The following is a 16,841-nucleotide window of genomic DNA, read 5'->3' as shown; positions in this document are numbered from 1 at the left end:
ACAGGGCAGTGATAGCTAAGCATCTTATTATGTTAATTAGACACTTGCAAGTCAGATGTAGGCTGTCCACCAGTTCATTTCAATTGCAATCACTGCTAACTTTTTTAAAGATTTAAGGTATTTTAAAGAACTTGATCCTTATCTCTTTGAAGAAAATAAACCAAATGTTTTTATGCTACTGGAGACTTAAATTCTCTATTTAAAACATACGACTATTTTTAGGCTGTTATTCCACGATTTCACATGCAAGTTACGTAGACAGTGGTCACTCTTTTAATCTATCCTAGTAATTAAAATATGTATTAACTATGTAGATGTGCCCAATTCAGGACCAAGACAAAATCTGTGTTTGAGTAGCCTTTTGAGTGCAGTCTAGTGATCAGAAAATGGACCAGAATCAGAACTCAGGCACTGACTCACCACATGGCCTTGACAAAATGATCAGAGAGGGCCAAAATGTTCTGTCTCCCTGACACTTACCATGTGCAAGATCACTCATGCTGGGAGCAGTCTCTGCATTTTGACTCCGGAGATGCTCAGTGTCCCTCTGGGACTCCTGGGATGGAGGTACTGAAGACGCTGAGGAGGAGGAGGATGAAGAGGAAGAGGCTGGTTTGGACTTGGAATGCAGATCGTTCAATCTCAGGAGATTTTCAGGAGTCACAGTGTCTGGATTCACTGGGGTAGGATGCAGTGTGGCTGGTGTTACTGGGAAGAAGCTCTCTCTGGTGTCCTTTGTATGCTTTGGGGTTGTGGGTGTTTCTCCTGTGGACTAAGTAAAACAAAAAAGGGCAGGCAGAGACAGTGAGAAAATACATGCCAGTAATTCTGCGTATGCTACCTGCTTCAGTGACAACTGCAGGCAGTACAACTTTTGTAAACAGAAAACACTGTCTCTAAAGCAAATATAAAAATCAATCACTATTATAAAGAAATGTTTCTCCTTTACAGATTATTTTTCTGTTTTTTACAGTCTATCAAACTAGCACTTGAATATTTATTCATATTCACATTTACAATGCTTTATTTAACAAATCCCTCACAACAAAACATACATTTCTGAACTCCATTAAGCATGAATTACAAACTCTCATGAACAGACACGTTTCTTTCATTTAAAAATATGTTGAAAACCCCTTGACCTGAACAGTGCTTTAAGAGAATTTTCAAATTATTAAAAGAAATTTGTCTTAGTGAACGATGTGAGAAGAAACAGAGAAAGCAGAAAAATGTATTTACTTGCAAAGTAAGTGATCAGCCTAACCCCAAATTATACATTTCCAATAACTGCAGAACTGTGTAACATTGGTGTCCCACTTGGAACAATGCTCTAGAAGACTGTTGCCTTTGCAGAAGGAACTGTGGCACTAAGAGCAACACTTTTCTCCAAAGCCAGAGTTAAGAATTTAATGCAGAGTCGTTAATTATATAGACAGAAGGTAGAAGGGTGACATAAATTCACCAAAGAAGGGAACAAAAGTACCCATAAAACGAGTATCTTCTCTACAATTTTTATCAGCAATCACATAAAGTATTCTTGCCTGTGAGGCCACAGAATGCATTTATTTCATGCTCTTTACAGTCTCCATTTAATGGAGACTTACTGGACCGTAAAAGATATGGCTGAATGGAATCCTCAACTGTTTAATTGTCTGTCTCCTAACTCTACCCCTCATACCTCTACCATGAAGAAAAACTCATTTTAACCATGATGATAGAGTATGAGTGTTGGAAATAGAAATAAAGAGTTCTGCTGTCAAATGTAAAATCAAATTGGGCCCTAATGTCCTAGATAACCAAAGATTTATTACAATGCCAGAAAAGTCAGCAGAATTTCACTCGGAGAACAGAGTAAGTTTTAGCTGGAGAAAATACATATTTAAAATTCAAAGGTGGAAAGCATGCAAGTACTTTTTTTTTTAAATAATTGGTGGAATGTATTTTTAAAGTTCCTGAACTTGATTAATCAATCTCTAAAAAGCATACAATTAAAACCTGCCAGATCCTACGTGCACACAAAAAATAAAATATAGCAGCTGTATTCACAACAATTACCATATTGGATCATAAAAGGTCTATTCTGCTTCTGAAAGCAGCAAGTTTCTGATGTTTAAAGCATCAGTTCCAAAACTAAACGTCTCAAGATGCACACAATGGGATCACAACCTGAGGGAAATTAGCCTGTAGAAGAAAGCCTTAAGCCAGGAGTGAGATCACTAGAGGAAATGTTTTCAGCTGTGATTTAGAGGGAAAAGCCTTCACACCCATGCACTTCATTAACTTACATAATACATTATGTAGAACCTGAAATTGCTGTGCTTGTATTGTATCCAAAATTTTTTTCAGCAGAAATACAGGACGGTACTACTAGTTAGGTACGTATTTGTTAAAAATGTATCTGCACCTCACACTGTATTTCTATAAAAACGCTCAGCTATTTCCATAGACAGGAGGATGACATTCAGAAAGTGACTCAGCAATATTTAGATGGTATTCTTAAGAAAAAGAAGAAAAATGATTAGTGAGAGAAGAAGCACCTCATCATGGAGTAATTCTGGCTGGAAGGCCTCTGGAGGTCTCTAGTCCAACCTCCTGCTCAAAGCAGAGCTGACTTCAAAGTTCGATCAGCTCGTGTCCAGCCCAGTTCCACGTATCGCCAAGGACAGAGATTTCACAACCTCTCTGAGCCCCTGTTCTAGTGCTTTACCACTTTCACAGTGAACGTTTTTTTCCTATCACTTCATCCAAATTTCTCTTGCTGCAACTTTAAATGGTGTCCCTCATCTAGTTCTTTCCTCTTTGGTGAAGATAGCAATTCCCTACCTCCACCCTCAATTAGTCTTCTCCTCTTCAGGATGAAGCAACCCGGCTCTCTGTGACTTCATTGCCATAAGGGCATACCACTGACCTGTGTTGAACCTCTTGTCCAGGATTCCAAATCTTTTGGTTCCTCCCCAAAGAGATCAGTTGGCTTCATGGAGGCTATGGACAAACCCTTCCCATGCTGAAAGCCGATATTAAAAAAAAAGTAAAGAAAACGCAGGAAAGCCAGCACTGGCACAGCCTTGCACCAAGAAAAGTGGCAGCTAAAGTGCAGAAGTTTTTCACAGATGTTAGTGGAAAGAATAGCTCCCTATAGTTTCCCAGTTAAGGCACTTTAGTAATGAGACAAGAGTAGCAGGAAAAAGAAATTGAGCATCAAGATAAAATGGTGAAAATTATAAATCAGATAAAATCAGAAAATTATACTTCATAGGATGCCCCAAATGATTGCCCCATCCCTAGAGGTGTTCAAGACCAGGCTGGATGGGGCTTTGAGCAACCTGGTCTAGTGGGAGGTGTCCCTGCCCAGGGCAGGGGGGTCAGAACTCGATGATCTTTAAGATGCCTTCCAACCCAAACCATTCTATGATTCATCTGCAAAGTCATAAGCCAGACAACCTGATCAAAGGTTTATTTTATTTATTGTTGTTTTCAAAACACATTTTGGAAAACAAAGAAATCCTACAGGAAGCTTACTGATACTACTTCTGGAATGGCTCACTGCTCTGGGGCTGTGGGAAAAAGTAACCATCAAATGTTCCATAGAAAGGGAAAGTGACGGTCTTCCCAACAGAAGTTTCCTAATGAAAGATGCTGGCACTGCAACCGTTACATAACATTTTCTTGATTTTTTTTTTTAAAGTTATTCCCATGTCTGAGTTTAGCACGTAGTGCTCTGAATCCACCTACAAAAAGAGGTGCACCCTTTTAAAAGAATACCAGTGCATCACCACAGAGCCTGGAAGCTGTCACACAAACCGGCTGAACGTTCCACAATATTACCACTCCAACTTCTGTTCAATATTGTGTTTTAATAAAACTATGTGTATTCATAACTTTTTCTCTCCATCTCTGTACAACAATATTTGAAAGAAATCTCCTTTGGAAGTCTTCTTCAAGGTACATTAGAACTAGAAGCAATATCCATGATCCAGATTCTGAAAAACTTTATATTTCCTAAGATCCTCCATTTACACAAATGCACGCAGGGGCTTAATGTCCTGCTCTACACAGGCAGCTATATTTCAGCAATGCTTCCATATACAAAAACGTCATTATTGGGCCAAGAGAGAGAAGGTAGTAGGATGAAAAACATTGATAGACAAAGTAAAAGATAAAAAGTGACTTTTCTTTCCTTCATGTTCACTTAATGATTGCTTTCTGCAGGAGACAGAAGGAGGAGAGCTGTTAATTATATCAAGAATACACCTCCAGGATAGAGTGAGAGGGGGATGCCATGGCAACTGGCAAATGCAACTGTGAACAAAATGGTCACCCTTTGGTAGGAGTGAGACCATGAAAGGGCTCATCCTTTTGTCCCCACCATCCCCACCTCCTCCTTCCCCCTCCCTTTCTTGTCATCTTTGCTGCATTAATAAAGCATACAGAAACTCAGGAAAAACAACTTTTTCTGTAAGCAGTCTCTGACGTCTTGATGTGCAGGAAGAAAAGCTGAAAATTAGCAGCATGTGGGTGGAACAAAAAGGGGGGGAAACACATGAGGTAGAACTAGAGATGATTATTTTCTAATTATTTAATATTTTACTTATCTTCTCCCATCCCCAGCAAAGTGCCTTTGCAGAAGGCGTTTAGCTGTTTCTTGAAGAGAACAGCTTGGTGGTTTGTTGTTTTGTGGGTTGTTTTTTTTTTTTAAGTGAGAATTTGAGAAGAAAGTGCTCTAGACATTCAAGGCAGTTCAAACAAGTCACTCTCAAGTCTTCTCCTGGAAGAAAAAAGCTTAAAAGACCATGTCACTGCAGCGCTGGCTGCATTCCACAGCAGAAGGGGAAAAATCCACTGAAGTGCCCTCTAGCTTCACTCACAAAAGACAGTTTTTTGAGTTCCAAATAAAATGTCATATTCACTGTAAGGTCCAACAGAGATTGTAACATCACTAGACTGATGCTCCAGAGTCAATCTGAGCACTTTAAATGCTGTGCGGTTCCAGCCGCAGCCCCCATACAATGAGCCCATCACCTACGACCCCCTAAAATTCTTCAGCACGAGGCTGTGGTTTCAAGACTGTTCCTCACCAGCACTGGGAAGTGTTAAACACTGGCGAAAGGACCTCAGTTTCCTGTTTTGGAACAAGAGTAGGGCAGGAACAGCATCACTAAAATAGTGCCTTTCCTCAACAAATACTGCTTTTATATCACAGAAGCAGCAAAACTTTATAAAAATCAGGGATCACGCTGGCAGCCCGCCAGGAGCCTGAAAGGCACGGCTGATTTGCATAACCTGATTGTGCCTTTGTGTTTATAATAAAATTCACTTGTTTTGATTCTGGTGGCAGCTTCTTCATGAAGCATCATGTTTAATTAGATTTGACACTGAAAGCTGCTGAAGAGTTTTGACTGCAGGTTTAGAAACGGAAACAAGGAGAGCACTCTGAGTTTGGCACCAGCCAGTGGGAGAAGGTGGTTGTGGACGCGTGAGTTCGGAAGTGGAGAGTGAAGCTCAGGGTGAAAGTGGGGGTTGGATCAGTCAGAATGGGGCAGGGAGAGCTCCAGGTCTGGCAGCTGGAGCAGGAAAGGGTGGTTGAAATTTTCTTTTCTCTCCCTCCCTCTTCAGGGATGGAGCTGGTCCCAGAGCAAGGATTTTTTGGCTAAGGCAGCAATGAGTCTTAAATAACTCAACAATGTTGAAACAGTTCCTTCTCATGGCATTTCGATGATATACTATACTGTGAGGAGCCAATTGAAATCTCAGCAGCTACAATGCTACCCATTACCAGGACTTTCTACATACAGTCCCATATTCTCAAGGGTCACAACACAGGACTAGAGACTTAGTGGCATTTTGGAACTTTGCCTTTGAACACTCTCGTATTTTTAGAGATGTTAAATCCAGCCCTGTGTGCAGTGTTGATGTCTGCAATGTTTTAAGCTATTTGCTTTATAGAAATTCAGTTCTCAGGATTGGCAATACACAGTATAGCTTAACACACAACGACAAAGTTTTACCTGTCCTCTGTAGGCTACCTGTCATGACAGTTTCAACACTGGTAAAAGCTGCAATTTTAGTATTATGGCATTCAATATTAAGTCTACAGTAATAAAAATACCTCTTCAAATTGCAAGTCAAGAAAAAAAAGACAGATGCGTTCTTAGGCTGAAGTATCTCCATATGCATTGACTGAATATTCTGTGCACTAGGAAGCTTTATCCTAGCTTGTGCTGCAATAACTTTCCCATACTGACACGTCCTTAACAGTATCATAGACATCATCATTATACATAAAATGAAGAATTTAATATGACCAATTTTAGGCAGTCAGTGGAAAGGCTTATTAGAAATTCTCTAATTATCTAGAAGCCTCACAACCGCTTTCTGCCAGCACGTCCCTGCCTTGGTCCTTAGGACCACACATTTAAGTATAATGTTATGTCAAGGTCAAACCAGTCTACCTCTTAATCTTTCATTCTCCCTCAACAAGGCCTCCTTGGTATTCCATTTCCAGGGACCATTAATTTCATGAGAAAATCATAGTTGGCAAGACTAAAAATATATCCTGTAACTCAGAGCAATAGCTGACTGCTTTGCAGGATCTCTGCAAATCTTTTCGATAACATTCTCAGACTGAGAAAATCAAAGAAAAGAACAAGCATCCTTCAAAATGCTGCTTGACCACAAAATGAATTAATCTCCAGTGTAACTTTAGTAACTTATCTACTATTGACACAGTGATCACTACAGGGTAGCAATTTCAGCCCATTTGATACATTCTTCTGCATTAGACATTAAAAACTCAAAGCCCCCATTAGCAGGATTTGGTAAAGCAAAATTGTTTTTGCTATGGGAAAAACATCAATTACTCCTGAAAATAAAAGCTGGATCCAATTAAGTTTGAAAAGACGTTTAATTGATAACATGATGCTCAACTGATTTTGTTTAACTGGTCCGGTTCCTCACCACACTACAGCTCTAATGCATTTTATCCAAGTCTGTACTGAATACACATAGATACACCTTTCTGTTAAATGCAGTAAAGTCTAAGCACAAGCAGACTGTTCAGTATCCTGTAAAGACAGAAAGCAACACCTGAACGATGAAGAGCAGTGACATGTATAAAGGACCCCTTTTTGAAACACTATCTTCTGTCCCTGGCACAAGCAGGGTACCCTACGCTACCCTACGCAAGATCTCATGACAAAATATCTATATTAACTTCTTTGTTGATGTGCCATATTTCAATAGAGAATACTTCAATTTCAACAGTTCTCCAAGAGCACAGAAATTTATCATGGCAAGGTTTTGTACCACCATCTTTTTCTGCTTTCTTCAAAGCTGGGAGCCAACCTTTCTGGGCCACTTCCCCATGCATTTAGCTGACTCTGTAGGAGATTACGCTAGAGTCTCATTGGCTCAATCCATGTTCACATTGCATCAGTCATGAGGATTACAGAGGATTTCTGAAATCAAGTGAAAGGGTCACAGGATTGCCAAGCTATTAAAAGATTAGATCTCATCACAAAAGTTTAAGAACCCACTTTGTCAAATTCCATTTACTGATTGCTGTATTGTTTTCTGCTTGTGCCTGAAGAGCCATATAAAAAGATTCCAACGGAGTTGTTAAATATTTAGGTTAAAAACTCTCACTGGTCTGGAAGAAAGCTGAAAAGTCATAATTCAAACAATTCCTAATTTTAGCAACAAGCGAAAACTTCCATAAAGAAATCATATACTGCCTGGAACTCTAAAATACAACAGCCAGCAGAGAAAGACATGTATCAAGGTGGGGTTTGTGTTCACTTTTTTTTTTTTTTTTGACTGTCAATTTCTTGGGACAAGTGACTGAAGAATCACAGAGCCCTGTGAACCTACTCAAACTATCCAATAACAAAGCACTTCTCCGGGCTGCTGCAGCTCTATACATGACATCATTTGTTTACAGAAGGCACATACTTGCCAATTTTAAATAAACCAGGATTCAGTCTGTTGCAAACAGACAGATGTCTACAAGAGTGGCTATTCCTGTGTCTCCACATTAATTCATAGTGTTGTATTAGCAGTAAGGCAGCTTCACACGGCTTACAAGATCCCGCTAGAAACAGATGAAAAATGAGACTGCAGTATGTAATAATCCCATTAGTTGGGATCACTTCCTAAAAGGGAATGTTACAGGCTTCAAAGTGCATCACGTTAAGAGGTATGTTTTATTTCAAGTGATTCAACAGGAAATCTCATGCCTCCCAGTGCAGTTAACTACCAGCTCACCTATTGTACCTACTTTCAACTTTAGTTTGTGTGCAGGTTTTTCACCATTCTAATGTTCTGCCACATGCCTGAGGAACCGCTGGCTTTGCTGGAAGAGCTGGCAGAGCAATCGCATACTCAGAATCTTCAAGAAAGCCCAGCAAGAAACTTGGCTGGTACATGCGAGTTTGTCGAGTAGTTTTTGAAAAGGTGAATACATCCAAAAAGCAAACTGTAACATTACCTTTTAAAGAAGCTTATTAGCAAATTCTTTTTTTTTTGAACTCATAAATCACAGTGTGACAACTCGTATTTCTTCCCTCGAGATAAACTAAAAAAGTCTTAACATGCTGAGCCAAGATTTCTTTATTAAAAAAATTTAAAATCTTAAATACCGGACTATGATCATAAAAACACTTCTACAAGAATACCTCTCTTGACATTCCTGTTCATTTCTACAGCTCAATAGAAAAATGTTACTGACTTCCTGAGGGGCACAAATTGGAGAAAGTTACTTTCATGAAAATCAAATAAAGAAAAACTCCCTTTTACATCCTCTCCTGTTACTCTGCTAGGAGATGCACTGTACAATTGCTCATTTTAACTAGATGCACTGTTAGATAATTTTAATCTCAGTATTAATGACTGGAAACCTTTATGGATACTCAAGACTAAGACCTTCCACACAGCACATGAAAAAACACAGGTTGGCATGTCTCCTGACAACTATAACTAACACCATTTCAGGAAGAAATGTAGCGTGAAGATGATTTTGTCTAGAACAAATGCTGTAAAACAGAGTCTGTCCTCAGGTTTTGAACCTCCTTTACCCTCCTGGACAAGGCAACAATCACCAGTATAACAATATTCAGCAAAATGAGATGAGGAGAACAAGTATCCATATTTTCAAGAGAATAGTGCATAAAACCACAAAGTTCAGGCTTCACCGGAAGGCACATCTCTTAAATGGAAACAAGAAAATATCTGGAAACTTTCACAAAAGACACAGAAGTATCTGCTTTTCCTGCAGTTGCAGAGTAGACAGCACTAAACCTTGTTACAGGAGCTGACCTACAGCCTCAATTTTCTTCAGCTCCACTAGGCAGAAAAACCTAAAAGGAAGCCCGCTTAACTCCATATAATACAGACAGTTCACCTTGTAAGTTTTTCTGCCTGTTAACCAGTAGCTCCAACACAGTTGCACTTTAGTTCTGAGAAGCATTTGTCATTCAAGTTAACACACTGAAGGGAGGACCAGGCAATGTGTATTATTTGAGGTTAGGTTGAAAATATCTAAAGAACCAAGGCCGGCTATTGGATTTGCTTCAGAAACCAGAAGAATTATCTGGAGGTTTAAGAAATGCATTTATTTTGAAAAACAGGTGAGATAATGCAAAAAGGATTTGAATACTTAAGACAATATTTAACTTGCTAACATCAGAGATGTATCTCCTCAAAAGATTATGCTTTTGCAAAGCAGAGATAGCAGTATTTTACAGAAGAAAAGCCTCATCCAAATTTGGAGGAAGAAGAGAAATTCTGAAATTTACTGTCCTTCCATTTTTATGAAAATTAGTGCGTAGGCAAAGGGAAAGAATCAAGTGATGGAGAAGCAGGCAATTCCCCTCCTCCCTGCAACCGCAATACTTTTTTTCTGGTAACGGCAAGTTGGAATGCAGTGTGTGGGTATCTCTAGACTAGTCGTAGCACGTACTCCCCCTTGTACGCTTCTACTGGGTAACACACGTGATGGGAAGATAAAGTTACAGGGGATGATGGGAAGATGAAATAATAGGAGAAGAGATACTTGAGGGACAGCGGAGCCAGACTGCAGAAAATGAGAATAAAATTCTGTAGCTCATAAAATAAGTTTGTTCAAGACATTTCTGAAAGAGCTCTACTTTAAAGCAGTACTGAATACGATTCAACATATTCATATAGTTATCTGCCTTTCCTGTGCAGGAAATCTTAGAGATGCTTACTGTTTTACACACTTAAGCATGATACAGACCACTTGTGAAACACTCAAAGACAACAGAAAGTTCCTAAGTTTCACTCCAGCAGTGTTTTTTTTCAAATATTTTTAGACAAATACTATTTTAATTACTGAGTGCTAGCAACAGATAACACGGTCTACGTTTTCATAGCATAAAACATGCACAAAGGCCAAGAAGTATTAAAACACAAACTATTAACTAGGAAAATAGATTTTTCTTCAAAATGTATTATCTTCTAGTCAAAATCTGCAGAGTAACTGCTTTATTTTGTGCCGGTGGCAAAAATTATGGAAAGTACAAAACTATAAATACTTTAGGGCTTTCAACTGATGGTTTGCTGGCAAAATGAATGACCACTAAACACGTCATTCATCCAGTTTTCTGCTTGGCTTTGACTTCATATCAAGGATTGATAAATAACCATCCCTTTAAAGCTCTGTAATTGTTTGTTGGATAAATCCAGAAACTACAAGCTAAAAACAAACTGAGTAATATAAGAGTGTTAAAATCAGATTCTCAACCATGCAAGTTGAAAGAAAAGATATTTGGTACCTTGGGAACTAAGTGCAAAGTTCGCAAGGGAAGAGCTGATGAGGCTGTTAGCCCTTAGGGGTCAGAGAGAAGTAATTACCATCCAAGAAATGCTGAGGAATGATGTGGACGTTAAGAAATTTCAATTTGCAGACTGTCTGGTGTTTCCCCAAAAGCTTTTGGGCACACAAACTGTTCTTCAAGCCTGACATAAACAGTAGCAATGACCCTAACAAAAGGGATGAGCTCCCTACAATAGTGTGGCCCCGCTTACCTTAGATGACAACAATACGAGGAAAGTAGGTATTTCTAATGGTTGCAAACACTCAGCGACAGACTCGATTGTACACACTACATAATAAAAGCTTGTTACAAGCAGCCAGGGATGTCGCAGAGCTTACCTGTTTCTGTGCTGATGCTCCCATATGCACCTGGCAAAACTTGACTGCCTGTTCAAGCGCTACTTCTTCATCCACCTGAACACAGAATCACAACTAATGAAGTCGTAATTACTTAGCTCCTCTATAAATCCAATTAAATTCAGCTGAAATGGGGAAACAGGACATGGGAGAAAGGGGGAGAAGCAACACTTCTATGGCAAAACAGTGACCTCAAGTTATTCAGGAGTATATGTTCAAAGATACACAACTCTCTCAATTCAAACTAACATTTAGCATGAACAAACCCCACATAATTGGTATTATAGCTCTTAACTGATTTCAGAAATTTACTTCCAAAACATGGAGGGTCCTACTTCCCCCCACACGAGTGGTCTTGTCATGAGAGTGGTTCTTTGGAAGATATTTATCTCCCCAACTTTTGAACAGGTACAAGGCCATTTATACACTGCTTGGTTTGGCAATTATTGTTATTCTATAATCATGTCTGAGGTCACATAGAGAAATTAAAATTAATGATAAAACGCTTTACCTGTTTAATCAGCATGTATGTTTCAGACATGATCTTCTCAATTTTACCCAGGTCATAGGCCATGACTTTCTGACCTTGCTGCCACACTCGATAAGCATCAAGCAGAAGTGTTTTCCCAGACTCCACATCCTCAAGTAATTTCCTCTTCCTGCTTGATCTCTGGACAGGTTCTTCTGTAGGTACTGCTGGAACGATTCCTTTACCTGCTTGCTGCTGATGTTTTGAGCTGATACTTAGCTCTTCCAAAGAAAGTTCAGGAGTACGGCTCTCTAGAGCTCTTTCCTTTGAGTTCCTGCCAGACTGAAGGCGGTCTGGCTCACTGCGCTTACATGAAGAATCAATTTTTTCAGGGTCATTGGAATATCCATCAAGATCCATAGGCTCAACTGAACCAGGCCTAGGGAGTTCTTTAATTTCCTTGTCATTCTTGTCCTCCTGTTCCAGTATGTCCATAGCATTGGGAATTTGTCCCTGGGTCACTTCCTTTACTCCATTTTCAGTACCATGTACTACTCCATCTGATAAAACTGGCTTTTTGGGAAGGACATCTTTCCCCTCTTCAGCACTAGTTTTATTAGAGACGTCTGTTGTCATCCTTCCTGAAGCAAGGTTAGAAGACTTGGAACTCTGATCTTCTGAAACCTTAATAAAAGAAGTCATTCTTTGTTATTGTTGAAATCAGAAACCATTTGAGCACAGCAACGACTGCCATGAATATTGACAATGAGTCAATACCTTTCCATTACTGCTTCTGCTGAAGAAAATGCATTTATTCCATGTTCATTCTTGTTTGTTCCTGAATATTAATTTAATTTTAAGACTTGTGACTTGGATTAAGTATTTTAATCAGTGAAAACACCACAGAGAAATCAACAGCATAGGCTGAACCAAAGCTGCAATGCTGTATTTTTCCCCACCACTTCAGTCTGTACTATGGGATGCAACTAAATGAAATCCAAGGATTTAATAGCACAAAATTATCTTCTAATGTATTGAAATCAAAACTGAACCTGTTTCTTTTAGCAGCTGCAGATCAACCTCAAATTTAAGAATCTTCCCTTTAGTTGCTCTTACATAACCTCTTCTTGTTAGCGTATCAAGAAGCATGCTAAACTCTGCTGTAGTATTTCAATTTTTGTACCCTTATTTTGGTGATGGTCCAGTGGTAGAAAACCTCAGTACATCATCTCTCCTTTCAGAAATGGTTAATGAAACAATTCTTCTATCCAGATTTATGAACAAACTATTTCATACACAGAATTCCAGTGTTCTTAAGGACGTTTTCATTTAATTTGTTAAGCCTATACTCTGTTAGCTTGAAAAATCTCAGGAACAAGTTCTTCCTTGAATGCATTTTCCAAATAAACTTCCAATTTCCAGTTATCTTAGCCTGGAAACTGATTAGTCTCTAAATGACTTTTTAAAATTAAATCTAAATTACAATTAAATGTAATAGCAGGTGTGGTGCTGTCAGGGACTAGCAGTTAAAAATGGCACGTGGTATCTAGTTGTCTGGTTTTGTTTTGCAAGAAGAATCTTAGTTTATGTCAAAAGGAAATTTCCAACAGATGCCACCTGAAAACATAGCTATTCTTATACTCTATGTAATGACCATCATTTGAAATTCAAGGGACAGTCAAACCAAACTTAGCGCAAACTACTCTCAAGAACTGTATTTGTTACTGGATTTCAAAAATGAAAAATAACAATGCTGAAAGAAAGTTTTCTGTGTAGTTGCATATAAACAAAAGGTATTAGAATGAAGCAATAATAACGTAGCCCCTCAGTCTAAGGAAATCTAAGGACTGAGTAAACTCACCTAGGAAAATCTAATTACTAAATCAGTGACCGTTTAACACACTGCTGCCTTACCTGCGTCAGATCGTTGAGAGTGTCCTCCAACACTTTCACTGTAAGCACAAAGGCTTGTTGGGCCAGAACTTGGCGATCTGCATCACGCAAGTACTTCCTGTGCCACAATAAGATAACAGAAATAAAGCTAACTGCCAAAAGCTTACAGGACTTTAAAAGCAAGAACCAGGACATTAAAAACAACAACAACACCACCACCCCACACCCAACACAATAATTTTAAAACAAGTTAGAAGAAAGCAAACAAAACATATACAGTTGCATATTGAAATATAACACTATCACTATGCTTCCCTCCCCACAACCAAAGATGACGTGCACAAAGCAAAAGATACCGCTATCTATAATCAGAGGGAAGAGGAAAATGAAAAAAAAAAAAACAAACCAAACCCAAAACACCCAAACCAAAACAAAAGCCAATCCCAGAGCAAAATGGACAACCAGGATTAGAGTTTTCCTATATCAAGCCTTCAGTGACCCTCAAATACCAGCTTTTTATTCAAACATTTTCTTGAAAAAGAGTATTAGTCACACAAAGCTATCTTGAACTGTCAGGTGATTTTGATGTTCTGGATAAACCATGCATGTGAGATTAAGGACATCAGCAAATTCTCTCTCGTTGGTCACATCAATTGCCTTTGAATCTAGGTTTTCTTAGAGCTAACACTGGTGTGCTAATACCTTTTCTGCCATTTATTATTATAAAAAAATAATATTGTATGTGTAAATATTATTCACTTAATTTACTAGAGCATTGTAACATCAGTGCATTCTGACACAGTGCTTTAGTCCACTTTCAAGGAAAGTACCTCCAGCCACCAATCCCACCTAACTGAGGTTGATGGAAAACTGAATTTCTATTTCAGAGTTGGCTGGTTTTAAGGAGAGGGATAAAAATCAAGTAAATAATTTTGAAGGGTATTATTTCAGTCAAATAGCCAACATTTTTAGTACACGTACTTTCTCTCTACATTATTACATGAAATTGGTAATTTTACGGCTGCTTCTCAGAGAAAAAATTACAAAAACCTGACTCCTCATTAGTTCAGTAATAACTAAAGTTTGGTGAAAAACGCCCTATTTTTAAAAATAGGGTTGTTACAGGCATATACCAGACACACCCAGAATATTTGCATTTATAAGTTCCTGTAACAACTGCAGCTCACCATAGCTGGCACTGACTGACCCAACATGTCAAATTACTTGTTTGTTAAATTCAGTCTAGACTTATAAATAACTTAATATTTTTAGTACAGCTGTGGCTTGCTTAGGACAGAATTTAAACCTTCTATGGTCCAGTACTTCTGATATGCTAAAAGTCAAAGTATTTTTGGCTTCAAGTTTGCTGAACATGTGGTGACAGATTCCCAGACATGCTATGATCTATGCAAATTCACATGCACTTACACGCAAAAACACATGAAGAAACCTTCAATGACTCCAACTTACTGCCATCAATCAACCAGTTCAATTTCTTAAGCATTTGCCAGAGACTAGTTTCAACATTTGTCACTCAGCAAGCTACTAGTATTTTACCTCAATCACTTCAATGTTTTCCGTAGATGTTTATTTTGGGTCTTCCCATTGATATGAATCTGTATATAGCTCACATTAAATGGCTTCTTTTTTCTTAAATAAGGTTAATGCAATTAAAATTAGATCACCCCTGAATAGGATAAGCTTTTTAAATAGCATCAGCTGCCAATAGCTGCCAATAGCCACATAACCATTGTTCAGGATTACAGGAAGGCAGGACGCCTGGGCCGTGACCTCCCTCGCTCGACATGGCTCTTACGCAAGAGGCCAACAGAGGGGCGCAGGAGTCGTGATGCCACCAGCAAATCCCTCCATGTGACAGAAAACCTCTGCGAGTCTCAAGGCAGCTGCTCGGTGGCTGCTCCGAATTTCAAGAGAAATGCAGAGAAATTCTAGACTCTATTATGGAATGGTAATCCTGAGAAAAATTAACCATCAGTCCACTATGCTCCCAAAAAAATCTGCCTAAAGACTTTTTTCCTAAACTAAGAATGTCTTTAAATAAAATGGTTACACAGTGAACAAAACATATTTAAAGCTTTACAAAGTAATGGATTAAAATAAAGGTATCATACTTTCCCTGATCAGGGGTCCTCTGTAGCATAGATGAGACTTTGAGCAAGGTGTTGTAATCCTTTAGCTGTGACAGCACATTTAGCAGTAAGACAATAGAGCGGTTCATATGAGATGCAAAACTGCCCGGGCGGTCAATCTCATCCACGGGGATGCGCCAGATTCCCTGCAGAGAAAGGAAAAGAGGAAACCACTAAAGAGAGATCCAACTGAAAAGGACAGAAAACTTAAAATATGGATGGGATTCTGCAGCACATTGAATTTCACTGAGGGTGAGGGGAGTAATGGACAGACAAATGCTGTGGTCCTTCAGACAGGGAGATCTCGACTTGAAGTCAACCAATTCCTCCTAGTAGTTAAAGAGGGAGACTTGCAGAAGCCACTGCACACCTTCTAAATATGCTTCTGAACTATTTCCAGAAAAAAAAACAAGCAAAGCCTAAATTATATTGTGCATTTTTTCTTAAATTTCTGCCCTCCTAAGCCAAAGCTCAACTACCAAGTTACAAGGAGTAAGTTAAAATAAGTTTTCCTGGCCTGAAAGCTGCTACTCTTGTGCAGCCGCAGCAAGTTTCTATCTTCAAATCTGTTACTGAACGTCTTAGGAACTTGATTACTGCTTTGATACCATCAGGATTCACCATGGCACTAACCAGTCTGATACAAAGAATTAGGTTGCTCAGCAGTTTCCACTTTCCAGGGCCAGATTCAAAGTACTTGTGCATACATCCTGAGCCTTCTAATTAAATTTCTGGGACAAGGGAATCTTTGGGGACCAAAGCTGGAGACTGATAGAAAACATAATTTCATTATGGTTACTCAGCTCAGATTTTGCAATGTCTAATAAGTCTAAGGAGAATTTTTTCAGGTTTTTAATGTGGATGCTGTCAACACACTAGTCACCCATATTTGAAAAAATGCAATGCAAATACTACTGTGCTGGCATATTAACATGTAACTTATGCTATGACCATTCTCCAAAATTGCTGTTACATCAGTGCAAACCCTTCCCTCATGCTTTATTCAGTCCTGAATCTTCTCCTGTAGCAGCTCTAAGAAGAAAATCCTCTGGTCGTGTATACCACTTTGTGACAACACAGAAAAGAACAGTCTCATTGACAGAAGTATCTGACTGAAAATGAATTTTGCTTTCCAAACCTGTTC

General features: G+C 38.8%; 1 protein-coding gene across 1 annotated transcript in view; it reads right to left on the bottom strand.

Annotated features, from left to right (window-relative positions):
* CABIN1 (calcineurin binding protein 1) overlaps window positions 1-16,841 on the bottom strand; it is a 116,921-nt gene that overhangs the window by 15,419 nt on the left and 84,661 nt on the right. The window contains exons 29-33 of the mRNA XM_074159794.1: window positions 15,680-15,843; window positions 13,569-13,665; window positions 11,697-12,338; window positions 11,168-11,242; window positions 481-772 (exon numbers count right to left, since the gene is read on the bottom strand). Coding sequence (XP_074015895.1) covers window positions 481-772; window positions 11,168-11,242; window positions 11,697-12,338; window positions 13,569-13,665; window positions 15,680-15,843 — 1,270 coding nt within the window. The remainder of the gene's footprint in view (window positions 1-480; window positions 773-11,167; window positions 11,243-11,696; window positions 12,339-13,568; window positions 13,666-15,679; window positions 15,844-16,841) is intronic.

The sequence above is a fragment of the Numenius arquata genome, chromosome 16, assembly GCF_964106895.1.
Source record: "Numenius arquata chromosome 16, bNumArq3.hap1.1, whole genome shotgun sequence".
Lineage (NCBI taxonomy): Eukaryota > Metazoa > Chordata > Aves > Charadriiformes > Scolopacidae > Numenius > Numenius arquata.
The sequence above is the reverse complement of the archived record's forward strand: the minus strand, read 5'-3'. Positions and strand labels throughout refer to the sequence as shown.